Raw genomic sequence first — 26618 nt, 5'->3', positions numbered from 1 at the left:
AATAAACTGCGACCACAGGGACCTCTTCGGGGACCTCTTCATTGTTCTTCTATTCAGTCTTTCTAGAGCAGTGGTATTCAAAGTCAGAGTCGCAGGGGAATTGCAGTGGGGTCACCAAATTATTATTATTATTTTTTAAATATATTTTAGGGAGGATCCTAAAATTAAGATCACAGATTATTCTATGGGACAATACATTTTTGAGAAATAGAATTAGAGCAATACAATTTTATTGTCTAAATGTATTTATTGGTCCTCTTTAAGAGAGATAAAAATGTAATGCATTTATGGTTATTTCTTGATGTAAAGATCTTAATTTACCTATTTTAAGGTTGTCATTGGATTTCGACAGAATTTCTGGTGAAAAAATGGGGTCCCCAGAACTTCTGCTGACAAAATGGGGTCCCTGCTGAAAAAGTTTGAATGTCACTGTTCTAGAGGTCTTACTTCTCTGTCCTTTACTGTATCTGCCAGGAGATTGATATTTGCAAAACAAACTTTTTGTTGTCCTTCAAATGTGTGATTTGTATCGTTTAACATCTCCTTTGTGAACGTGCTGATACTGAAGGTTTGACAAGGTTCAATCAGTCTCAATGGGACAACCTTGAAACAATGAAGTGATATTATATGTTAACTGTACTGACATGCTCTACACTACACACCCACTGTGACTCCATACAGGAGCCCACTCCAAACTCTGAGTCAGTGCCTGCAAATCTCTCTCTATCTCAACAGTAAACCTGTTTCTGCTCTGTTTCACCTGTTTGAAAGTGAGGTGAATAGTTCCAGGCATTTTACTTATAGGGCAAAGGGTTCCACACACACACACAAATGTACACAAACACACACACACACACACACACATATACACATACACACAGAGGTAGGTCTCTCACCTTTGGCCTGGTGCTCTTTCCCCCTGGGCTCTCCTCTGCTGGTCCAGATGTCAGGGACACACCCACCAGCTGGCCTAGGAGCTCCAGCATAGGCAGATTTCCTCCCTCCCTTCTGTCCTGACCCCCACCCCCACATTGTCAGTGGTTCTATACAGTAGAATGTCACCTGTGACCTGAGCTGAGATTGAGTCATAACCTGCCCTACTGCTGTCTTTCTCGTGTCAATCAGAAACCCTGGGTTTCAGGTGAGAGTGAGGGATTCGGCCTGGAAAAACAATGTCACTGTGTGTTATTGTTCATATATTGTGTAACAACTGCCTCACTGTCTTACGCTGGGCCGCTCGCTAACAAGCATGATGGACAGGAAGAAAGAGAGAGGGAAGGAATGCGAGGAAAGGAGAGAGTCATGGTAAAAGAATAACTAATCTGCTGGCACATTTTAGAAATGCATTACTCTGTGGGGATGCAAGTTAGAGTTTAGCCAAGCTATGCGCAACAAATGCCAAACACGTCCAAGTGTGTGTGCCTGTGTAGTGTTGACTTAACACGTGGTCTGTCCAGCTGTCTGTATGTTATTTAGTTATGGGCTAGAGGACATGTAATTCGTCTATTTAGACAGATTAAACACCAACTTTATATAATTTTAGGAACTTCCTACACTCTTTGGAATGAGAAGATCAAAGATCCTACTAAGAGAAACAGTCAACATTAAACCAGGCTTTTATAGCGGGACACTAATCTGGATGTTTATAAGAAATCCCGCTATACGAACCATCAAACAGGCAAAGCATCAATACAGGACTAAGATTGAATCCTACTACACCGGCTCTGATGCTCGTCGGATGTGGCAGGGCTTGCAAACTATTACGGACTACAAAGGGAAACCCAGCCGTACGCTGCCCATTGACTCAAGCCTACTGGATGGGCTAAATGCTTTTTTGTTTTTTGTTTTTTGCTCGCTTCGAGGCAAGCAACACTGAAGCATGGATGAGAGCACCACATCCGACAAGTGTCAAAGCCGGTGTAGTAGGGTTGAATCTTAGTCCTGTATTGACACGTATGATGGTATGTCTGAATGCATAGCGGGATTTCTTATCAGCATATGGATTAGTGTCCCGGTTCTTGAAAGCGGCAGCTCTAGCCTTTAGCTCGGTGATAGCTGTCCATGGCTTTTGGTTGGGATATGTACGTGGGGACGATGTTGCCGATGCACTTATTGATGAAGCCGGTGACTGAGGTGGTGAACTGCTCAATGCCATTGAATAAATCCTGTAACATATTCCAGTCTGTGCTAGCAAAACAGTCCTGTAGCGTAGCATCTGCGTCATCTGACCACCTCCGTATTGAGAGAGTCACTGGTACTTCCTGCTTTAGTTTTTGCTTGTAAGCAGGAGTCAGGAGGATAGAATTATAGTCAGATTTTCCAAATGGAGGGTGAGGGAGAGCTTTGTACGTGTCTCTGTGTGTGGAGTGAATGCGGTCTGGAGCTTTTTTCCCCTTTGGTTGCACATGTGACATGCTGGTAGAAATGAGGTAAAACGGATTTAAGTTTCCCTGCATTAAAGTCCCCAGCCACTAGGAGCGCTGCTTCTTGATGAAAATGTTCTTGTTTGCTTATGGCCTTATACAGCTCGTTGAGTGCGGTCTTAGTGTCAGCGTCGGCTTATGGTGTTAAATAAGACTGCTACGAAAAATGTATATAAACTCTATTAGTAGATAGTGTGGTCTACAGCTTATCATGAGGTACTCTACCTCAGGGGAAAAATACCTTGAGACTAGCTTAATATTAGACAGCGCACCAGCTGTTATTGAAAAATAGACACATCTCCACCCCTCTTCTTACTGGACGTAACTGTTCTGTCCTGCCTATGCATGGAAAACCAAGCCAACTGTATATTATGTGTCGTCGTTCAGCCACGACTCGGTGAAACATAAGATATTACAGTTTTTAATGTCCCGTTGGTAGAATGGTCTCGAATGGATCTCATCCAGTTTATTCTCCAGTGATTGCACGTTGGCTAATAGAACGGATGGAAGAGGCAGGTTACCCACTCTCCAACAAATTCTCAGAAGGCACCCTGATCTCCGCCCCCTGTATTTCCTTATTTTCTTAATGTGAATGACAGGGATTTGGGCCTTGTCTTGGAGCAACATTATATCCTTTGCGTCCGACTCATTAAAAAACCCATCTTCGTCCAGTTCGAGGTCAGTAATCGCTGTTCTGATGTCCAGAAGCTCTTTTTGGTCATAAGAGACAGTGGGATCAACATTATGTACAAAATAAGTTACAAACAATGCGGAAAATACACACAAAATAGCACAACTGGTTAAACGGCAGCCATCCCCTCCGGCACCATTCATCCCATCGGCCCTTTTCGGCTATGCATCCTTTAAAAGCAATGTTACCTTGGTCACCGAGATCACAATCAAAGTAAATGCTGCAGATGTCTGCTCCATTGGAAATAACTTTTATATGTCAACTGAACCCTGGATCTCTGGGTCCATGGTTGTGATGATGCAGTGTGTTTGTGCTTCTGTCACTAGGCTGTCTCTCTTTTTCCCCACAGGGCTCTGTTCACCTACGATGGGGCCACTAACAACCTCAAACTGGCTGACTCTGGAGGTAAAGCTTACTGGACGATTTGAACTTGTCACCTTTTTTGAATTTGAGTTTTCCAAAATGATAAATGATAAGTTGGTGGTGTTTATTAATCTCTGGGTCCGTCTCTCTTTCTCTCTCTCATTTTCTCTCTCTCCCTATCTCAATCCCGCCCCCTCTCTCTTGTCTCTCCTACAGCAGGTGGAGTGGTGGAGCTGTCAGAGAAGTTCCTCATAGCCAGACCTCAGTATGGGCTCTGCAGGGTGGGCTCAGCCGAGGTGGGAGGCCCTCGTGTCGCCATGATCTGCTGGGTGAGTGTCGTCCACTACAACATGGCCCTCTGAATGGACGTGGTACCATATATTAACTCTATTTACCTGTTGCTGTGTCTCAGGTGCTTGAAGTAGAAGTGGCCCATAACCACAGCTCTAGGATCAGATTCCATACCCTCAATCCTATCCTTAACCATTAGAAGGATGGAAAAAATATTTTACTCTGTATCAGAGGTTAGGGACAAGCTTTGGTTCCCATTGGCTCATGCCACTGTTGGATGTGTTTCGATTGGCCCTTGGTCTGGGGGTCAACGTGTGTGATGTGTCAGCTAAATTGCTGACACCGGACGCCAGGCCTAGCTTTTTACTGATACCAATTATTTTGACTGATGCACACACACACACACACACACAAGCAGGGCAACAGATGCTTAGAATGTTCCCAATGTGCTTCACTGGCCCCGTATCTATGGCGACCTTGTGGAATGTTGTGGTGGGGGTCAGAGGTTGCATCTGTAGCCAGTCAGGCAGCTACACAAACACACACACAAATCAGAAACTTGTGAAACATATTATTATATTAAACTTCATTATATTGTATATGATATGTAACATGATAATAATGGTAGGCTCTCTCTATAACGTTGGGAAATGATTCCACAAGGGTGTACATGCAGTACCTGATGACAGAAGACTGAAGCTAGACTTTCTGATAATGAGCCTCTCTCTGGCTCCCTCAGACTAATTATGTAGTGTGTGTGGGTCTCCAGGTCGGGCCAAACGTGGATGAGAACCGCAGGACAGAATGTGCCAGCCATGTGCCCGCTATCAAGACCTTTTTCAAGGTACGGTACCACACCACTCACACCCTTGCCCTGCCCTAAGCTGCCATTTTGTCTGTTGGTCGTGCAGTCATCCAGTCAGTGACCTCATTGCAGCTGCAGCATTTGATAGTATTCAGGAGTGGCATGATTAATATGGGAGTTAAGTGTTTTCTCTATCTCCTACATCCTGTGTTGGTACCATTGTGGAATGTTACTCTGTTTCTTCTCTTCACTGTTTCTCTAACAATGAATAATGGATAAACACCCTCCTATAGTAACTGTTGTCAAGACAATACAGAGAGTTGGTGTTGCTCGTGTAGGAAGGGTGGAACTGGCCTGACCAGGAACGAGGGAATGAATAGTGATGTTGTCACACTTGGTAAGACACACACATACACACACGCATCGCACATGCATTATATACACACACACACATATATATATATATATATGCATCAAACCTGCACGTGCATTATGCACATACAAACAAACCATACTTATCTCAGTCTCTCTCACATACAAACATAAATATACACACATGCTCTATATTTACACACAGTAGTTTACCTTTCATTGTTAAACGTCTTCCTGTCTTCAGTGCACTTCCTACTGCATGGGTTTGTATGGTCCAGTGGCGGGCCAGGCCAATGTCCAGGCTGGTAGCAGGAAGGCACGGGGGTAGGGGTCACCACACATTGCCGCTGAGATGGGCCTCCGGGGGGCACAGCATAAACACTCACCAAGTGGTGACAGGGCCTCACAGGAAACAGAGAAAATAATGGTCCCTTCAGGGAGGAAGAGGAAGATGAGAAGAGGTGTGTGTGTGTGTGTGTGTGTGTGTGTGTGTGTGTGTGTGTGTGTGTGTGTGTGTGTGTGTGTGTGTGTGTGTGAGACAGTTTTTCTGGGTCATCCATTCAGCCTATAGCCAGACCCCGTTGTTACTAGTTTACATATAAAGGTGTCATCCATTCAGCCTATAGCCAGACCCCGTTGTTACTAGTTTACATATAAAGGTGTCATCCATTCAGCCTATAGCCAGACCCCGTTGATACTAGTTTACATATAAAGGTGTCATCCATTCAGCCTATAGCCAGACCCCGTTGTTACTAGTTTACATATAAAGGTGTCATCCATTCAGCCTATAGCCAGACCCCGTTGTTACTAGTTTACATATAAAGGTGTCATCCATTCAGCCTATAGCCAGACCCCGTTGATACTAGTTTACATATAAAGGTGTCATCCATTCAGCCTATAGCCAGACCCCGTTGATACTAGTTTACATATAAAGGTGTCATCCATTCAGCCTATAGCCAGACCCCGTTGTTACTGGTTTACATATAAAGGTGTTAACCGGTCGAATTTGTTTGTCCCTTTTTTTATTGAATGTTTTACTCAGTTAAGTACTTGGCCTAGGAACCTCTGTGACCCCAGTCTCAGATATACCATAGATTGTGTGTGTGTCTTTATTACATAATAGGTAAAGTATGTGTTAGTGTTGAATAGAATGGTTTACTGAGATTTACCGCCCAAACCCACTCCCTTTTCTTGGGATAAATAACTGTGAGAAAACGGCAAATTATAATATATTATTTCTATGAACAGAATGACGTTAAATGATATGTGATGTCTAAGTCTGGTTTCTCTACAGACCACGGCCTACTCTGCTATCTGCATGATCAATCATCAGCGCTCAGGGTGGGAACAGACAGTGTATCTCCATATGGAGCGCAGTTCACAATGCATGTATTATCTCATCATCTTTTTTTTCTCGTGACAGGTAGGCCTATATTTGCTGCAGCAAAGCCTATGTTACAGTAATATTAGGACTGAATGCACCTCTAATTTACCCATCTCCATCTGGCTATCGGGGGTCACCATATTTGTTTTATTGTAATGTTGCATTTTTTTTTTAATTGCAGCTGCAGAGTTTTAAAACAGGCAATTACTATTGTGGCTTCAAATCAGTGCACACATGAGCGCACTCTCAGTCTCTCTCCATCAATTCCATTCAAATTGCATCCAAAATAGATAGGCCTAATCCTGTTCAAGATTGATTTATATATATATATATATACGTACGTACGTGTGTGTACCAGTCAAAAGGTGACACACCTACTCATTCAAGGGTTTTTTCTTTATTTGTACTATGTTCTACGTTGTATAATAATAGTGAAGACATCAAAACTATGAAATAATATGGAATCATGTAGTAGCCAAAAACGTGTTTAACAAATCAAATATATTTGAGATTCTTCAAAGTAGCCACCCTTTGCCTTGATGACAGCTTTGCACACTCTTGGCATTCTCTCAACCAGCTTCACCTGGAATGCTTTTCCAACAATCATGAAGGAGTTCCCACATATGCTGAGCATTTGTTGGCTGCTTTTCCTTCCCTCTGCGGTCCAACTCATCCCAAACCATCTCAATTGGGTCGAGGTCAGGTGATTGTGGAGGCAAGGTTATCTGATGCAGGAGCTTCATCACTCTCCTTCATGGTCAAATAGCCCTTACACAGCCTGGGGGTGTGTTTTGGGTCTGTCCTGTTGAAAAACAAATGCTAGTACCACTAAGCTCAAGCCAGCTGGGATGGCGTATTGCTGCAGAATGCTGTGGTAGCCATGCTGGTTAAGTGTGCTTTGAATTCTAAATAAATCACAGACAGTGTCACCAGCAAAGCACCATCATAACATCACACCACCTCCATCCTTCACGTTGGGAACCACAAATGCGGAGATCATGTGTTCATCTACTCTGAATCTCACAAAGACACTGTGGGTGGAACCAAAAATCTAAAATTTGGACTCATCAGACTAAAGGACAGATTTCCACCGGTCTAATGTTCATAGCTCCTGTTTCTTGGCCCTTTAGTAGTGGTTTCTTTGCAATAATTTGACCATGAAGGCCTGATTCACGCAGTCTCCTCTGAACAGTTGATGTTGAGATGTGTCTGTTACTTGAACTCTGAAGCATTTATTTGGGCTGCAATCTGAAGTGCAGTTAACTCTCTAATGAACTTATCCTCTGCAGCAGAGGTAATCCTGGGTCTTTTTTCCTGTGGCTTTCCTCATGAGAGCCAGTTTCATCATAGCACTTCATGGTTTTTGCAACTGGACCTGAAGAAACTTTCAAAGTTTTTGAAATGTTCTGCATTGACTGACCTTCATGTCTTAAAGTAATGATGGACTGTAATTTCCGTTTGCTTATTTGAGCTGTTCTTGGCATAATATGGACTTAGCCTTATTTGGTAAAAGACCATCTTCTGTATATCACCCCTACCTTGTCACAGCACTGATTGGCTCAAATGAATTAAGAAGGAAAGAAATTCCACAAATTAACAAGGCACAGCTGTTAATTGAAATGCATTCCAGGTGACTACCTCATGAAGCTGGTTGAGAGAATGCAAAGATTGTGCAAAGCAAAGGGTCGCTACTTTGAAGAATTTCAAACATAAAATATATTTTGAACACTTGTTTGTTTACTACATGATCCCTTATATGTTATTTCATAGTTTTGATGTCTTCACTATTATTCTACAATGAAATACAAAGAAACACCCTTGAAGGAGTAGGTGTGTCCAATGTCAGATTAAATCATCTGGTATTATATTCACATTGCAGTCTTGCTGTTCTTTATGTTTGATGAGCCCTTTCTCTGAGACCTGAGCTTTCCCCATCTCTCTGTCATGTATCACCATGTGGGGTCTATAAAACTACGTGACGCTTGTGTCATACAGCGTTACTGGAAGGTGGCTTGGATTAATAAATACTTACTCAATCAGGACATACAGACAGAGCCAGTTTGCTTTTATAGGTTTGGCCAGTCACCTCAAGACTCATTCTTACTGTAACCTTGTAAAAGATGTGGCTTCCAGGAAGCTGTGTGAGGTGGTTAACTTCTCGGTAAAAGGACAAAACGCACTTAATCTCCTGATTCGTAATGTAATTTTGGTGAGTTGCTTTTTAGGAGAGACTTATTTCTGGTGTAGCGCCCTCGTGTGGTGGAAAGGGCACCAGTGCTCCGTCAACATGCATAGACATTGCGGCACTTCCAGCTGGCCTAATCCTGCTCTGTCTTGAGGCATATTAATACTCCTACAGTGTAGATGAATTTAATTCATTAAATATCGTATATCATACTATATTCATTAAATATAGTGTATGCTGTTCCCAGTCCATATGTTAGTGCTATATTTGTTTAATACGAAAATACATTTGTGTTCCAGTCTGACAGTTCTGTGAGAAGCTACAGCACCAACTGAAACAACAAACATGACAGAAGGAGAGACTAGGATGTCTAGAAGTAGTGGGAACTGGGTTATTGTTGTTGTTTTTTGTCCAAAACCCTTGGAATTATTAGTCAGGATTAGAACATTGGGATGTGTTCTGACCGAGTCAGAAAGCCCCATGGCAATTCTATGCTCTCTTTCTCCCTCTACAAGTCTCAGCTAGCAACTGTGTGAGAGGGTGAATCACCTGCAGCGTTTGAGTGAGTCTCATATTGTATCAAGTCTTTTGCACAATTGCTCATTGTTGCTCAATCTAAGTGGAAAAGACCAGTAGACAGGTGACAGTGGAAGCAGTTGGGGTGAAAACTAAGGGGGGAAGATTTAGGGGAATGAAGGGAACGAGACAGGACAAGTATAGAGGAGGAAAGTGAAGGAGTAAGAATGGGAGGATAGGAGAAGTCTATAAAAGATGACAGGGTGTGTGAGGGGGGGGTATATGAAAGATGACAGAGGAGAGGACTGGGTGTGTGAGGGGAGGTCTATGAAAGAGGACAGGACAGGGTGTGTGAGGGGAGGTCTATGAAAGAGAGAGGAGAGGACAGGGTGTGTGAGGAGAGGACAGGGTGTGTGAGGGGAAAGGGAAAAGAGGGGAAGAGGTTGTGTATGTTAATGAGAAAGCTGTTACCTTAGAGACAATATTAGGCAGAGGCCTTAGGCTTCTCTTTAACTGTCTCTTCTATCATCTGAAACATAATGACAGAGACAGTTAGGAGAAGCCTATCATCTGAAACATAATGACAGACAGAGACAGTTAGGAGAGGCCTTAGAGGAGGCAGTATTAAGGAGAAGCCTATCATCTGAAACATAATGACAGACCGAGACAGGAGAGGCAGGAGATAACTTACGCCCTCCTTCCTCCCTCAGGGGAACCTCACACTGCTTGCGAGAAGTTAGGGAGGGAGAATTGAGGGAGGGAGTGCAACTGTGTGTGGGCCTATTAAGTGTGATCGGACCAAGTAATTGGGCTTCACTCTAAAGCGGAAAGGTGGAATAAACGAGTCAGGAGTAGGTTTTCTTGATTGAACACAGTTCTCTATTGAGGGCATTTGGTCAACACAAACACTCCAACATAATCAATGAAAATCTTCCAAGGAAAAACATACATCTTCTCCAGATGAAACAGGAACACAATAGGATTATCTTTAAACTACAACAAAAGTCACAGGATTGTCACCGTCTTAGTGGTTCTTCATGGATAGCTCCTCTCTCTCGGTGGCCATCTTCCAGAGATAGTTTCCCTCCCCCTCTCTGCTGGTTCCATACTCTCTCTTATAGGGGAAGGAGAATATGTCATTAGTGCTGTCAGCTGTGCTTAATTGCCTCTGGTTACCTTGTCTCCCATGCCTTGTTGGGCTACTATCTGTGAGCCCAGCCTGCCCTCTGGTGGTCCTTCCACATAAGATATTTGCTTCTGACTAACAGATTTCAGGTCATTACAATAGCTCCCACCTTGGGCCAATCATTTTCATTTTGAAAATGCTGTATCGTTCACCCAAGTTTTGTCAAAATCGGGCCAGTGCTGTCTGAGATATTGCATGTGACTAACGAACGGACAGAGACAGATCCACACTCTGTGGGGGACAACAAAATTAGAAATAGTGACACAAGGAATAAATACACAGTGAATAAAGATAATGAGTAAAAATAACATGGCTATATACAGAGTCGATGTTTATTTTACTAGGCAAGTCAGTTAAGAACAAATTCTTATTTTCAATGACAGCCTAGGAACAGTAGGTTAACTGCCTGTTCAGGGGCAGAACGACAGATTAGTACCTTGTCAGCTCGGGGATTCGAACTTGCAACCTTTCGTTTACTAGTCCAACACTCTAACCACTAGGCTACCCTGCCGCCCCATGTGGAGGGCTACGGGGTAGTTGAGGTAGATATGTACAGTGGCAAGAAAAAGTATGTGAACCCTTGGATTTAATAACTAGTTGACCCTCCTTTGGCAGTAATAACCTCAACCAAACATTTTCTGTAGTTGCGGATCAGACCTTCACAACGGTCAGGAAGAATTTTAGACCATTCCTCTTTACAAAACTGTTTCAGTTCAGCAATATTATTGGGATGTCTGGTGTGAACGGCTCTCTTGAGGTCATGCCACAGCGTCTCAATTGAGTTGAGGTCAAGACTCTGCCTGGGCCACTCCAGAAGGCGTATTTTTTTCTGTTGAAGCCATTCTGTTGTTGACTTACTTCTGTGTTTTGGGTCGTTGTCCTGTTGCATCACCCAACTTCTGTTGAGCTTCAATTGGCGGACAGATAGCTTTACATTCTCCTGCAAAATGTCTTGATAAACTTGGGAATTTGTATTTCCGCCAATGATAGCAAGCTGTCCAGGTCCTGAGGCAGCAAAGCAGCCCCAAACCATGATGCTCCCTTCACCATACTTTACAGTTGAGATGAGGTTTTGATGTTGGTGTGCTGTGACATTCTTTCTCCACACATAGTGTTGTGTATTCCTTCCGAACAACCCAACTGTAGTTTCATCTGTCCACAGAATATTTTGCCAGTAGCGCTATGGATAATCCAGGTACACTGTTGCAAACTTCAGATGTGCAGCAATGTTTATTTTGGACAGCAGTGGCTTCTTCCGTGGTGTTCATGGGAGATGTGTTTTTTAATGTATATGTTTTGTTCGGTAAAGTTCATATTTATATCCAAAAATCTTATTTTACATTGGCGTGTTACATTCAGTAGTTCCAAAACATGCAGTGATATTGCAGAGAGCCACATGAATTCACAGAAATACTCATTATAAATGTTAATGAAAATTCAAGATACACTTCTCCTTAATGCAACCGCTGTGTCAGATTTCAAAATAACTTTACGGAAAAAGCATAATCTGAGAACGGCGCTCAGAGCCCAAACCAGCCAGAAAAATATCCGCCATGTTGGGTAGTCAACATTAGTCATACATAGCATTATAAATATTCCCTTACCTTTGATCTTCATCAGAATGCACTCCCAGGAATCGCAGTTCCACAATAAAAGCTTGTTTTGTTCGATACTGTCCATCATTTATGTCCATTTATGTCAGCAGGCAGTTGAATTTGAGCATGCTTTTCATCCAAAATTCCGAATGCTGCCCCCTATCCTAGAGAAGTTAACCTGTTTAAAGGTCTTACTCACATCGGCTACGGAGAGTGTGATCACACAATCGTCTAGAACAGCTGGTGCCGCGAGCATAGTTCAGTGTTGCTTGCCTCGAAGAGAGCATAGAAGGCATTTAGCATGTCTAGTAGGCTTGCGTCACTGGGCAACTCGCGGCTGCATTTCCTTTTGTATTCCGCAATAGTTTGCAAGCCCTGCCACAAGCAACAGAGCCGGTGTAGTAGGATTCGATCTTAGTCCTGTATTGAAGCTTTGCCTGTTTGATGGTTCGTCGGAGGGTGTAGCGTGATTTCTTATAAGCGTCCGGGTTAGTGTCTCGCTCCTTGAAAGCGGTAGCTCTAGCCTTTAGCTCAGTGTGGGAGTTGCCTGTAATCCATGGCTTCTGGTTGGGACATGTACGTACAGTACGGTCACTGTGGGGACAACGTCGTCGATGCACTTATTAATGCCATCAAATGAGTGCCGAAACATATTCCAGACTGTGCTAGTGAAACAATCATGTCGTTTAGCATCCTCTTCAGCAGACCACTTCTGTATTGAGCGTGTCACTGGTACTTTTGACGTTTTGCTTGTAAGCAGGAATAAGGAGGATATGTTCAGATTTGCTAACTGGAGGGTGCGGGAGAGCTGTGTATGTGTCTCTGTGTGTGGAGTTAAGGTGATCTAGGTTTTTTTTTCGCTGCTAGTTGCGCAGGTGACATGCTGGTAGAATGGAGGTAAGACGGATTTAAGTTTTTCTGCATTAAAATCACCGGCCACGAGGAGCGCCGTCTCTGAATGAGCATCTTCTTGTTTGCTTATAGCCCTATACAGCTCGTTGAATGCAGTCTTAGTGCCAGCATCTGTTTGTGGTGTTAAATAAACAGCTACGAAAAATATGGATGAAAGCTCTCTTGGTAGATAGTATGGTTTACAGCTTATCATGAGGTATTCTAACTCAGACGAGCAGAATTAAAATAAAAAAATGTTTGACGAGCATAACCTTGAAACTTCCTAAATATTAGAGATCGCGCACCAGCTGTTGTTAACAAAGAGACACACACCACGTCCTTGAGGTTACCTTTCTGTCCTGCTGATTCATATAAAAACCAGCTAGAATATGTTTTTTGAGAAACATAGGATCTTAGTTCTTCAGGTCCTGTTGATAGGATAGTCTCGAACGGAGCTCACCCAGTTTGTTCTCCAGAGGTTGTACATTGACCAATAGAAAAGAGGGTAGAGGCAGATGATTTAATCGCCTCTGTTGTTTAATCGGGGCACCCACACGTCGACCTCTATATCGCTGTCTTTCTGGTCCAGGTTGGTCATTCGTCATTGTTGAATATCTGCATCCTGTCTGCTCTTTCCACTTTCCCCTCACCTAATATGCAACAACTGTTTTCTATTCCTTGTGCTTTCTGTGAATTCTCTCTTCCTCCCCCTACACACACTCTCTCCCATTTCTACACCTCTCTCTTCCCTCTCTATCTCTTCCAAACTGATACATTTCGTCCTGTCTTCTCTAGTGTAAGCCAGAGACTCGTTTTGTCTGTCCTCATCGCTAAAGCTGTTACACAACTAAGTCCACAGCCAAGAGGAAACCACTGTGGAGAAAAGCTTTCAAAGAACTACTTCAGAGTGTGTGTGTGTGTGTGTACATATGATTTCAGGGGGTCAGGGGGTAAATGAAAAAGGTGGGAAAATATCCCTTTCTCTCATTTGGAATGCCGGAGTAGAATTCTATCTGAGCGATGTAGTTTCACACATTTGGATACTATAGCAGCCAATAAAAATGCCATTATTTAATCTGGAAAGTTCAAGGTTCAAGTGACATCATACAAAGAGTCTGTGGCACAGCTGTAGTGTGCAGACCAATTTACAGCTGAAGGTTATCCTCGCTTGGAATGTCAAACAATGTTCAGGACCGCAACTTGTTTCCCTTCAATAATCTTACATGCTGACATGTTTCAGAACAAGCTTGTTCATCAGAGCACTGTCTGGGGCAGAGATGAACATGCAGCAACCAACCTGACACTAGTGCATTATAGACTTGACATCAGATGCCTGTGTAGCAGCTCCCCACTGTACTCACACACACACTCGCTCTCGCTCTCGCTCTCTCAGGAGGCCTATGTGTTTATCAGTGCTGAGAGTAAGGAGGATGTGACAGAGGAGAAGATAGGTGCTGAGCTCAATAAAGTCCGCTCCCCGACAGAGCATGTCAGAAGAAGCAGTCGGTCCAAGGACAAGGAGACAGTGGTGAGTGGTCCCCTTGCAATACCATCTCTATCCACAAGAGGGGGGTGCTAACACCTGGACACATCCTTGGAACTGTGCCACACATTCAGATTCTCTGTTTTAATCTCTTGTCATAAATTGTATTTACTGTATGTTTAAAAAAAAAAAAATCAATCACGAGTTAAAAACACCCAAGGCTCCTTGTCAATAGTCTAAGTTACAAACTGTGTGTTCAAACAGTGTTGTTCTCCATTAACACTCTTTCCTCTGGGTCTGTATCTCTCTGTTGACAGGGCACGAACTACAGGAAGACTAACGCTGCCATGGAGATGAGCCGCGCCAACAGAGACTCCTTCTGGGCACGTGCAGAGGTAGTTTACACAGGCACACAGTCACAGTTACCCTCAGGTAGCCAAGTGGTTAGAGCTTTGGGCCAGTAACTGAAAGGTTGCTAGATCGAATACCTGAGCTTACAAGGTAAAAATCTGTCGTTCTGCACAAGGCAGTTAACCCACTGTTCCTAGGCCGTCATTGTAAATAAGAATTTGTTCTTAACTGACTTGCCTAGTTAAACAAAGAAAAATAAGTTACCCTCATAGCTTAGACAGTTTTTCTAGTAATCCATCAATGTAACAGACTTAGTATTTACCTTCAATGTTCACATCACATCTTTAACGTTCACATTATCAACTGTTATTAAGTCTTCATCTATTGTGTTCCATCTCTCTCTCTCTCAGCGTGAGGAGGAGCGGAGGAAGGAAGAGGAGAGGAAGCGTGCAGTGGAGGACAGACGACGTTGGGAGAAAGAAAGAGTTTTGAAGGAACAGAAAGAGGCTGACGAGAGGGAGAGGAAGATGAACAAGAAACTACAGATGATCGAAGAGCAGAGGTCAGGACTAGGACACACACACTGACTCGAGACTCAAACGATCTCTGACTCAAGGGTATCCTCTTGTGGCCATGTCAGGTATTGAATGTGTCATCATAATTGGAAAGGCTACCTAAGACCTATAAGGTCTCTGACATCTCTGTATCTCCCAGGAGAATGCAGGTCCAGCTGGAGGCAGAAGTGAGGAAACAGGAGAAATCTAGATGGGTGAGAGAAATAACCAATTAGTGAGGAAGTTATTGGGCTACTGAAGTGTGTCTGAACTCTTGTGTCTGAATTCTGACCTCTGTTGGGGTGTGGCAGGAGCTGCAGGAGAGAGAGCATGAGGAGGACATGAGATTTCGCTTCAGACGCAGCGAGTCCATTGAGAAAGCAGCAGTGAGTCTCTCATACTGACCTCTCTTCTCCATATAAACTCCCATCATACTCTTCTCTAAACATACTACTTCCTTACCTGTTGTACCTCTCGCATACAATGTATCCCAATGCTCTAAAATTGCTTCCTAGTCTGCTGTCCTTCATCTGCACAGATCTGAAAACACAGGATAGGGCAAAGGAATATGGCCTTTTATAGGAACCTGTCTGCTTCTGTCAAGCCAGCGCAGATGAAGGGAAGGAATGGAGAGGAAGGAGTAGAGGAGGCAGCTCTAGACTATTGAGACCTGTAGTTTTCTTTACATCATTCAGTAAAGCATGGTGTGATTCCTCCTCCTACCTGTAGGAGGCAGCGATGCTGGTATCACAGCGCTCCATGAACCCCAGAGAGTTCTTCAGACAGCTGTCATCAGTATCATCCCATAGCCCATCCAGCCCCGGCTCCCCCCGCACAGGTAAGTCGTGTGTGTGTGTGTGTTGACAAACCAAGAAGTGGCTCTACGCAATGTGTGATTATGAAGTCACTAACAGTCAATCATGCCTGAACCTTAACAACCATTATCTGCCTGGTTGTAGTGTATTTCTTCATGTTGGTCTTTCTTCCCTCCCTCTCTCTCTACACAGTCAAACCTCCATTAAGGCGGTACCAGCGCAGCTTGACTGACACAGCATTCAACTTTGGGAAATCGGACAGCCCCACCCCCACTTCCCCCCGCAGTCCCACATTGGTCTCCCGCTTCCCAACCTCCCCCTTCCACCGCACCATGTCCCCGCCCAGCCCCATCTTCCGCCCAATCACCTCTCCCCAGAGCCCTCGCGCGCCCCTGGTGTCCCCTCCGAAATCGGCCCTCCACTCATCCCCACCTGTCTCAGCCCAAGCTACTCTCCCATCACCCAGCCTCCAGTGTCAGCTCCAAACCCAGCCCTCTGCCCTCCCAGCCTCTCCAGGCCTCCTCGCCAACATGTCCCTCACCTCCCCTCTAGAGAACCAGCTCCAGGCCCAGTTCCGGCCCCACTCTCCCCAGTCCCAGCCTGAGTGCTTCCCCTATCCCCTAGTTTCCCTGAAGCCTGTCTCAGCACCACAGCCTCCTACTGCCCCTGTGCCAGAGAGTCCACTGCAGCCAACAGGTAGTTCCCCATCATACACGCAGCCTACTGTAGAATGACCATTGATGTCTTTCATACCATTATAGTGGGTTCTCAGTTTACCAGGGCTGCACTTAAAACAACATTGGTAATTATCTCCCTTCCAGAGCAGTACACAGCTGTACATGTTGTACTGGTGGAGGAAGAGGAAGATGAAGAGGAAGCCCAGGCAGAGCCAGAGCCCAGCATTGAGAATACAGAGCCAAACCCAAATATGGAGGAGGGAGGGGAGGGCTCAGCACAGGATTCAGACCTTACATCAGTACAGGAGCCTATGGCAGAGGAAGGAGAGGAGGCAAAGGAAGCTGGACAAGAGAAGGGCCAATCCGATTACAGCCAGGTCTCTGCTGAGCCATTCCTGGTCGAGCTTTCAGAAGAGGAGCAGGAGCCAGCAGTAACAGGTATACTTTGTACACTACCGGTCAAAAGTTTGGACACACCTACTCATTCAAGGGATTTTCTTTATTTGTACTATTTTCTACATTGTAGAATAATAGTAAAGAGATCAAAACTATGAAATAGCACACATCATCATGTAGTAACCAAAAATATATATATATTATATTTGAGATTCTTCAAATAGCTACACTTTGCCTTGATGATAGCTTTGCACACTCTTGGCATTCTCTCAACCAGCTTCACCTGGAATGGTTTTTCTTTTTATTTATTTTTATTTATTTTTTACCCCTTTTTCGTGGTATCCATTTGGTAGTTACAGTCTTGTCTCAACTCCAGTACGGACTCAGGAGAGGCGAAGATCGAGAGCCATGCGTCCTCTGAAACACGACCCAACCAAGCCGCACTGCTTCTTGACACAATGCCCACTTAACCCAGAAGCCAGCCACATCAATGTGTCGGAGGGAACACCGTACACCTGGCGACCATGTCAGCAGCACTGCTCCCGGACCGCCACAGGAGTCGCTAAGGACAAACCCTCCCTTAATTGGCCCAGCGTCTTCCGGGTTGTGCGCCACCCCATGAGTCTCCCGGTCACGGCCAGCTGCGACAGAGCCTGGACTCAAACCCAGAATCTCTAGTGGCACTGCGCCATTCAGGAGGCTCTTGGAATGCTTTTACAACAGTCTTGAAGGAGTTCCCACATGCTGAGCACTTGTTGGCTACTTTTCCTTTACTCTGCAGTCTGATTCATCCTAAACCATTTCAATTGGGTTGAGGTCGGGTGATTGTGGAGGCCAGGTCATCTGATGCAGCACTCAATCACTCTCCTTCTTGGTCAAATAGCCCAATAGTGTTGGATCATTGTCCTGTTGAATAACAAAATGATAGTCCCACTAAACCCAAACCAGATGGGATGACGTATTGCTGCAGAATGCTGTGGTAGCCATGCTGGTTAAGTGTGCCTTGAATTCTAACAAAATCACAGACAGGGTCACCAGCAAAGCACCCCCAAACCATCACACCTCCTCCATGCTTCACGGTGGGAAATACACATGCTGAGAAAAGCCGTTCACCCACACCGCGTCTCACAAAGACACGGTGGTTGGAACCAAAAATCTCCAATTTGGACTCATCAGACTAAAGGACAAATTTCAACCGGTCTAATGTCCATTGCTCGTGTTTCTTGGCCCAAGCAAGTCTCTTCTTATTATTGGTGTCCTTTAGTAGTCGTTTCTTTGGAGCTATTCAACCATGAAGGCCTGATTCACGCAGTTTCCTCTGAACAGTTGATGCTGATGTGTCTGTTACTTGAACTCTGTGAAACATTTATTTGGGCTGCAATTTCTGAGGCTGGTAACTCTAATAAACGTATCCTCTGCTGTAGAGTTATCTCTGGGTCTTCCATTCCTGTGGCGGTCCTCATGAGAGCCAGCTTCATCATAGCGCTTGATGGTTATTGCAACTGCAAAAAGTTATTGAAATGTTCCGTATTGACTGACCTTCATGTCTTAAAGTAATGATGGACTGTTGTTTCTCTTTGCTTATTTGAGCTGTTCTTGCCATAATATCAACATGGTCTTTTACCAAATAAGACCAAATTGGTCTTTTACTGTCTTCTGTAAACCCCCCTACCTTGTCACAACACAACTGATTGGCTCAAACACATTAAGAAGGAAAGAAATTCCACAAATTAACTTTTTATAAGGCATTTGAAATGCATTCCAGATGACTACCTCGTGAAGCTGGTTGAGAGAATGCCAAGAGTGTGCAAAGCTGTCATCAAGGCAAAGGGTGGCTATTTAAAGAATCTCAAATATAAAATATATATTTGGTTTAACACTTTTTTGGTTACCACATGATTCCATGTGTTATTTTATAGTTGTTTTTATGTCTTCACTATTATTCTACAATGTAGAAAATAGTAAAAAATAAAGAAAAACCCTGAATGAGTAGGTGTTCTAAAACTTTTGACCAGTAGTGTATGTTTTTTTTGCATCTCGTATAGGCCTGTCCTATTATAATTAGTCTTTTTTTTAAACAGGTTAAATACAACAATTGAAAGAGAATAAGAGTTTTATGTAATGAGAAGGTTGTGGTAAAAGTGTGTGACACATCACTGACACAATCTAAACCACTGACATGTTATGTTTCAGATGCAGAGGATATTCTTCAGCTAATCACACAAAAGGTTGTGGTCCCGTCCACCAATGGGGTGACCGATGAGGAGGAGTTGGTGGAACACAATGGTACAGGTATGTTACCCCACTCATCCAGTGAGAGGGATCTACACTAGCCTACATTACCCAAGTTGCTCTCAAACTGAATGAACCCTTCATGTTGATGAGATAACATAGAATAGACATGATGCCTACATTGCAATTCCCTATCCTTTTCCAGGAATCCTCTTCCTCGTGGGCTTTTAAATCCATGAAGGCGATTGAAAAGTACACACTTGCTTAGCGTAGGGTAGGGAACCAGAATACAACCACTGTCATGGTTCCTCTTTTCCAGAGCGATCCATGAGTCCACCTGAAAGGGACCAAGCTACTCCAGAGTTGGCTGTTTGTTTTGATGAAGAGGAGGAGGACTTTGTTGAAGAGAATGAGGTTGAGGAGATTTCAGAGAATGGACAAGAGGTATGGAATGTTACACAAAGTCAAGAGGTATGGAAAAACACAAAGTCATATGTACCCTGCCACCCTATTCACTACTGGGCTTCAAACCCGGTCCTGGAGACCCACACGGTGTGCAGACCTTTGTTCCAACCCTGTATTAATAAAAAGACATGATGATTAGTTGATAAGTTATAAAAGGTGTGTTAGTGCTGGTCTTTGTTCTACAGGACTAGGATAGAAAAACACTGACTAATTTAATATGAATGTCATGTCGACGACAACCAGGCGAGGGCTCTGCAATGGGAAAAATAGTGAATTGTGACATTTTCCTCAGACAGGGGCCATTCATGATTGTTTTTCTCTGTTTCAGACGTGTGTAAGAGCTCTCTATGACTACCAAGCAGGTCAGTTCTCAGTGTAACCATGGACACACATGCACACCTACACATACACACAGACACACACTATGATTCTCTCTGAGTGTTAAACTTGCCTTTCTCTTTCCTCACAGAGGATGAATCAGAGATCTCCTTTGAGCCAGGTGACATCATAAGTGCGGTGGAGACCGTGGACAAGGCCTGGTGGCAGGGCTGCACTAAAGATGGACGCCAGGGACTCTTTCCAGCCAATTACGTGGAGACCATCTAGACACACACGCACACACTCAGGGACTGAACACTCGTTCCCCTACATTGAAAACACCATAGTGTACTTGCTATATACATAGACTCCCTTAGCTTCAATAGACACACAATGAACAAACTTCCCTTGGAATCCATGCCATCATCTGCCCCCATTCCAACTCGCCTGTGTTGTGGTGGAAGACCGTGTCTCCTGTTCTATCCAGTTAGACTCTTAACTGGCAGAAACACACAGTTGAGGTCCACCAAGATGTCTCCTTCGTTCCCTTCACAAGAGGAAGGACTGGGAAAGAGAGGGACCACCAGACGGGATGTCTGCAGGCTCAAAATGAGTCCCTCTACAACTACTATTTTGATGATTGTTACACTAAGCGATACTGTCTGTGTGAATGTGTCATTTCCTTGGTACATTTAACAGTGTTTTCTATGTTAATTAACTGAAACGTAAGGGACTGTCTTTCTTGTTTCTGTACTGGTGGTACGGTAGTGTATATAATCTGTTTTATCTAAGGCTTTTTTTTTATCCAAGCGGAGTGGTATTCCTATAGTACATTTGATGCTAATAGATAGCATTATGTTAATGTCACGTACATTTGAAATGCTACTTGTAACTGTCTTTTTGAAGTGAGAACTTTAAAGTTAAAGGTTTGTTTCTACAAGTGTGCATGGTTTGTACTCCCTGCATTTACTCCACATTTACAAATAGTACCATTTACAAACATGTAATACTCTTAAACATTAGCATATACATACAGTATATCACAAAAGTATACAGTATATATCAATTTTTTGTAAATATTTGAGTATAACTTATCATGTGACAACACTGAAGAAATGACACTTTTGCTAAAATGTAAAGTAGTGAGTGTACAGCTTGTATAACAGTGTAAATTTGCTGTCCCCTCAAAATAACTCAACACACAGCCATTAATGTCTAAACCGCTGGCAACAAAAGTGAGTACACCCCTAAGTGAAAATGTCCACTCACTACTTTACATTGTAGCAAAGTGCCATTTCTTCAGTGTTGTCACATGAAAAGATATACTCAAATATTTACAAAAATATGAGGGGTGTACTCACTTTTGTGATATACTGTATATATATATTACAGGTCTTGATTGTTTTTGTTATTACATTAAAAGACAAATACTATTTTGAAGTTATATTTCTTTATGAAAATAGCAGAAACATGAAGCAGAAAGTAACTTTATCATGCATATTATACTATTAAATAAAACTACTTTTTTTTTACTACAAATGTAAACGTTACTTTTTAATCACTTTCAGAACTCTAGAATTTATTTTAGAACATGAATTCTAATTTCATTGAATCCAACTGAATAATAGTATAGTATGTATTTTTCCTCACTAAAAAAAGCGTTGTACCATTTTAAAGCGTAAAACACTTGTACATTGTACTTCAGCTTGAGATGGATATTTACTCTCAGCTTCATGAGAATAAATATTTTTAAATTCTGAAAAAAATTATGGCTATGTACATTTTTGCAGAGTTTTCTACCAAGTTACATATATTAGCGTCATGTTTCCATTTTGCATCCCTCGTCTAACACACGTAGTGAACGTTTACTTGATTATTGATCAAGTGACAACTTTAAACTTTCCTCACATGTTCACTGTCTTCTCCTCTCTCTTCACTCCCTCTCTCTTCACTCCCTCTCTCTTCAATACCTCTCTCTTCACTCCCTCTCTCTTCACTCCCTCTCTCTTCACTCCCTCTCTCTTCACTCCCTCTCTCTTCACTCCCTCTCTTTTCACTCTCTCTCTTCACTCCCTCTCTCTTCACTCCCTCTCTCTTCACTCCCTCTCTCTTCACTCCCCCTCTCTCTTCTCCCTCTCTCTCTTCACTCCCTCTCTCTCTTCACCCTCTCTCTCTTCACTCCCTCTCTCTCTTCACTCCCTCTCTCTCTTCTTCCTCTTTACTCCCTCTCTCTTTACTCCCTCTCTCTTTACTCCCTCTCTCTTCACTTCCTCTCTCTTCACTTCCTCTCTCTTCACTTCCTCTTTACTCCCTCTCTCTTCACTTCCTCTCTCTTTACTCCCTCTCTCTTTACTCCCTCTCTCTTCACTTTCATATTTACTCTCCCTCGATTTAAATGATGGGTGGATAAAAAAAAACCATTGCTCTTATTCACGTAACATGAAGTCAGGGACAACAACCTCCATACTAACAAATGTATTTTCTTTTTATATATATATTTAACCTCCTTTAAGTAAAAGACAGGTTGGAGTCCTTAAAACTCGTTTTTCAACCACTCCACAAATTTCTTGTTAACAAACTATAGTTTTGGCAAGTCGGTTAGGACATCTACTTTGTGCATGACACAAGTCAATTGTTTACAAATGATTTCACTCAATTCACTGTATCACAATTCCAGTGGGTCAGAAGTTTACATACACTAAGTTGACTGTGCCTTTAAACAGATTGGAAAAATCCAGAAATGATGTCATAGCTTTAGAAGCTTCTGATAGGCTGACATAATTTGAGTCAATTGGAGGTGTACCTGTGGATATATTTCAAGTTCTACCTTCAAACTCAGTGCCTCTTTGCTTGACATCATGGGAAAATCAAAAGAAATCAGCCAAGACCTCAGAAAACAAATTGTAGGTCTCCACAAGTCTGGTACATCCTTGGGAGCAATTTCCAAATGCATGAAGGTACCACGTTCATCTGTACAAACAATAGTACACAAGTATAAACACCATGGGACTACTCAGCTGTCATACCACTCAGGAAGGAGACTCGTTCTGTCTCCTAGAGATGAATGTACTTTGGTGCGAAACAACAGGAAAGGACCATGTGAAGATGCTGGAGGAAACGGGTACAAAAGTATCTATATCCACAGTAAAATGAGTCCTATAACAACATAACCTGAAAGGCCGCTCAGCAAGGAAGAAGCCACCGCTCCAAAACCACCATAAAAAAGCCAGACTATGGTTTGCAACTGCACATGGGGACAAAGATCGTACTTTTTGGAGAAATGTCCTCTGGTCTGATGAAACAAAAATAGAACTGTTTAGCCATAATGACCATCGTTATGTTTGGAGGAAAAAGGGGGATGCATGCATGCTGAGGAACACCATCCCAACCATGAAACACGGGGGTGGCAGCATCATGTTGTGGGGGTGCTTTGCTGCAGGAGGGACTGGTGCACTTCTCAAAATAGATGGCATCATGAGGCATGTGGATATATTGAAGCAACATCTCAAGACATCAGTCAAGAAGTTAAAGCTTGGTTGCAAATGGGTCTTCCAAATGGACAATGACCTCAAGCATACTTCCAAAGTTGTGGCAAAATGGCTTAAAGTCAAGGTATTGGAGTAGCCATCACAAAGCCCTTACCTCAATCCCATAGAAATGTTGTGGGCAGAACTGAAAAAGCGTGTGCGAGCAATGAGGCCAACAAACCTGCCTCAGTTACACCAGCTCTGTCAGGAGGAATGTGCCAAAATTCCCCCAACTTACTGTGGGAAGCTTGTGGAAGGCTACCTGAAACGTTTGACCCAAGTTAAACAATTTAAAGGCTATGCTACCAAATACTTATTGAGTGTATGTAAATGTCTGACCCACTGGGAATGTGATGAACGAAATAAAAGCTGAAATAAATCACTCTCTACTATTATTCTGACATTTCACATTCTTAAAATAAAATGGTGATCTTAACTGACCTAAGACAGGGAATTTTTACTGGTATTAAACATCAAGAATGATGAAAAACTGAGTTTAAATGTATTTGTCTAAGATGTATGTAAACTTCTGACTTCAACTTTATATGGGGCGACAGGGTAGCCTGGTGGTTAGAGCGTTGGACTAGTAACCGGAAGGTTGCAAGTTAAAACCCCCAAGCTGACAAGGTACAAATCTGTCGTTCTGCCCCTGAACAGGCAGTTAACTCACTGTTCCTAGGCCATCTTAACTGACTTGCCTAGTTAAATGAAGGTAAAATAACAAATATCTAATTGGGCTGAATCCTAACCTTTGAACTTTTACAACAACATAGGCAGTTGGGCTCCCGAGTGGCACAGTGGTCTAAGGCATCACCTCCAGGCTGTATCACATCCGACTGTGATTGGGAGTCCCATAGAGTGGTGCACAATTGGCACAGGGTCGTCATTGTAAATAAAAATGTGTTCTTCATTGACTTGCCTAGTTAAATAATATATATATATATTTTTTTTAAAGCTTTGAAGTGCTGGAATGATTTCAGGTTCAGAACAGATGACTCCTGAATCTCCACCAGGTTGTCTGATTATGCAGTATGTCAGTAACATGTTTCCCCATACATATGTATGTATCAAATCAATTATTATCTAGATTAGAATATTTCCCTCCAGTACGATTGCCCCAACTTCAGTGCCAATACAAGGCCTTTGTAAAAACCAATGATTGTTATCCCTAGTCTGTGAAAACAATTTTAACATGTGACTGTGTATAAAACCAACAAGGATTTGTTGTCACAATTTCTGCAGTAAGATGTTTGCCTATAATGATTTGCGAACCCTTTATGTGTGACATTGAATCCTCGCACATAAACAGATGTTTAATTGCGCAATAATGTAAGATTGGAACATGGGTGTTTTTAAACACTTTCACTCCACAGGAAGTGTGAGATTATTCCCCAATAACACACTGTTTAGTAAACTTAAAATGTCTTTTGAAAATTCATCTTTGGCCAGGCTACCTCTGCAGCACACAAATGCATGAGTGAAGAAAATCCTTAACAATATAGTGGGATGACGGACACACTGATGACACATCAACAGCTGGAAAGCCTTTGAAGTTTGAATACTGCCTTATTTCACTTCACATCAACTGTCACCATATGCTTTGGATCAAATGCAACTGTTAGCAGATTACAGCAGTAGTCAGATTTATTGAAAAGATTGTATTGCAATTTGGATTTGGTGAACAGGTAGAATGAAACAAAATATGAATTGTGCCTTAGGTGATATAAAATTAAATCCTGTTTCATTACAAAAAAAGGTATAAACAACAACAAAAATGATGCAATGTAAAACATATTAGATATTCAGACAAACTCCTTAATAAGTAGAGCTGAACATTATGAGAAGGTACTATATATTTCATCACTCTACACTGACCCTGTGTACCGAGACAAAATGGTCATATCCAGAGGTAACGATGAAGCGCAAGTGTGTTGCAGTCGTTCCATTTAGCTGTAAAGAGGAAAAAACAAGACTAGTTGAAACCACTCAAAGTCACGTGTATATACAGTATATGCCATTTGCAGACACCATGTAGAACATTATGTAGATTAGAATAGAAAGTCAACTCACTGGAATATCATTTGTTTGAAGATGCCCCTCTGTGTGTTCAAATTCTGAAACAAGATGCAATGAAAATTACAATACTGCTTTGAAAGGCAGACTTCATTTGCTTTGAGGCACTGTGGATCCGTAGAGTGGCTTTGCTTACCTTTTTCTGAAATAGCTTCAAAGTCAGTAGCATCATCTGAGATGCTCTTCTCAATTTTAAGAGTCTTAACTGAAAGACAATGAGAACAAAATAACAGATACATTTCAAGCAACGTGATCAAACTGTAGTAACTAAACATACACCAATACTTAGGTCTAGACAGTGTGCCATTTGGTACGTTACTTTTGACCTTGTTTCATACCATTATAACAGTGCATTGTCACAAGGGCAATTTTCATAGATTGAGCGAAGCGGATTATGAACTCCTGTGGAAACATTCCAGTGGACATCCAAAATGTTGCAGTGTTCCTGAGAAGAGAGAAAGTGACTCATCAAGGTATGCACAATGGTGGTGAGTTAATGAATGGTGTGGCATGGGGTTGCTGGCTGTGCGTTACTGACTGGTGTAACATGACATTGTATAGCAATAGGATGTTGAGTTTGTGTGGAAATATTGTTGGGTGTCTGTACAAGACTGATAACGTTAGCTCGCTAGCACTTCTCACGCTACCATAGCTAGATTTTTATCTTGATTTGAACAACAAAGCACGTAGCTAGCTACTCTGACATACAGGAAGTTTAGGTTAGTTTAGCTAGCTATCTAACGTTAGCTAACAGCATACCAGATAGGCACAGAGGTTCTAAATTATATTTTAGAAAGAGTAAATAAATAAACCCGTCTCACCCGTCAATAATGTTTTCTGGGGGATGATTCTCATCACTGGACGCAGCCAAGACAATCTGAGCACCCAAAGAAACTAAAGCAGGATCTATCATCGTTTTAGCCAACAAATCACGACTTGCAAGCAACTCTAGCTAGCTAGGTAAACAAAAGTGTTAGTTCGTTCCCAAGCCAACGTGCTAACAATTTTTGTCGCAGTTTTTACTA

At 42.6% G+C, this 26618-nt stretch overlaps 2 protein-coding genes across 2 annotated transcripts in view; one reads left to right on the top strand and one right to left on the bottom strand.

The window, feature by feature from the left end:
• LOC109875520 (drebrin-like protein A) overlaps window positions 1-21426 on the top strand; it is a 47710-nt gene extending 26284 nt beyond the window's left edge. Inside the window, exons 2-16 of the mRNA XM_020467850.2 lie at window positions 3464-3519; window positions 3694-3806; window positions 4538-4612; window positions 14096-14230; window positions 14503-14580; window positions 14947-15098; window positions 15251-15305; window positions 15402-15476; window positions 15820-15928; window positions 16098-16601; window positions 16727-17020; window positions 19172-19270; window positions 19530-19654; window positions 20004-20037; window positions 20145-21426. Of these exons, the coding sequence (XP_020323439.1) occupies window positions 3464-3519; window positions 3694-3806; window positions 4538-4612; window positions 14096-14230; window positions 14503-14580; window positions 14947-15098; window positions 15251-15305; window positions 15402-15476; window positions 15820-15928; window positions 16098-16601; window positions 16727-17020; window positions 19172-19270; window positions 19530-19654; window positions 20004-20037; window positions 20145-20281 (2041 nt within the window). The 3' untranslated portion in view covers window positions 20282-21426. The remainder of the gene's footprint in view (window positions 1-3463; window positions 3520-3693; window positions 3807-4537; window positions 4613-14095; window positions 14231-14502; window positions 14581-14946; window positions 15099-15250; window positions 15306-15401; window positions 15477-15819; window positions 15929-16097; window positions 16602-16726; window positions 17021-19171; window positions 19271-19529; window positions 19655-20003; window positions 20038-20144) is intronic.
• Window positions 21427-25133: 3707 nt separating this feature from the next.
• On the bottom strand, window positions 25134-26610 carry hspb11 (heat shock protein, alpha-crystallin-related, b11). Its single transcript, XM_020468166.2, has 5 exons — window positions 26415-26610; window positions 25932-26038; window positions 25730-25798; window positions 25591-25634; window positions 25134-25470 (listed from the first exon to the last, which is right to left on the bottom strand). Exons 1-5 carry the CDS (start codon window positions 26504-26506, stop codon window positions 25381-25383), a joined length of 402 nt encoding a protein of 133 aa, XP_020323755.1. The 5' UTR covers window positions 26507-26610; the 3' UTR covers window positions 25134-25380.
• Between the last annotated feature and the right edge of the window lie 8 nt (window positions 26611-26618).

Source organism: Oncorhynchus kisutch, linkage group LG3, assembly GCF_002021735.2.
Source record: "Oncorhynchus kisutch isolate 150728-3 linkage group LG3, Okis_V2, whole genome shotgun sequence".
Taxonomy (NCBI): Eukaryota; Metazoa; Chordata; class Actinopteri; order Salmoniformes; family Salmonidae; genus Oncorhynchus; species Oncorhynchus kisutch.
Note: the sequence above shows the minus strand (reverse complement) of the source record. Positions and strands in the feature narration are given on the sequence as shown.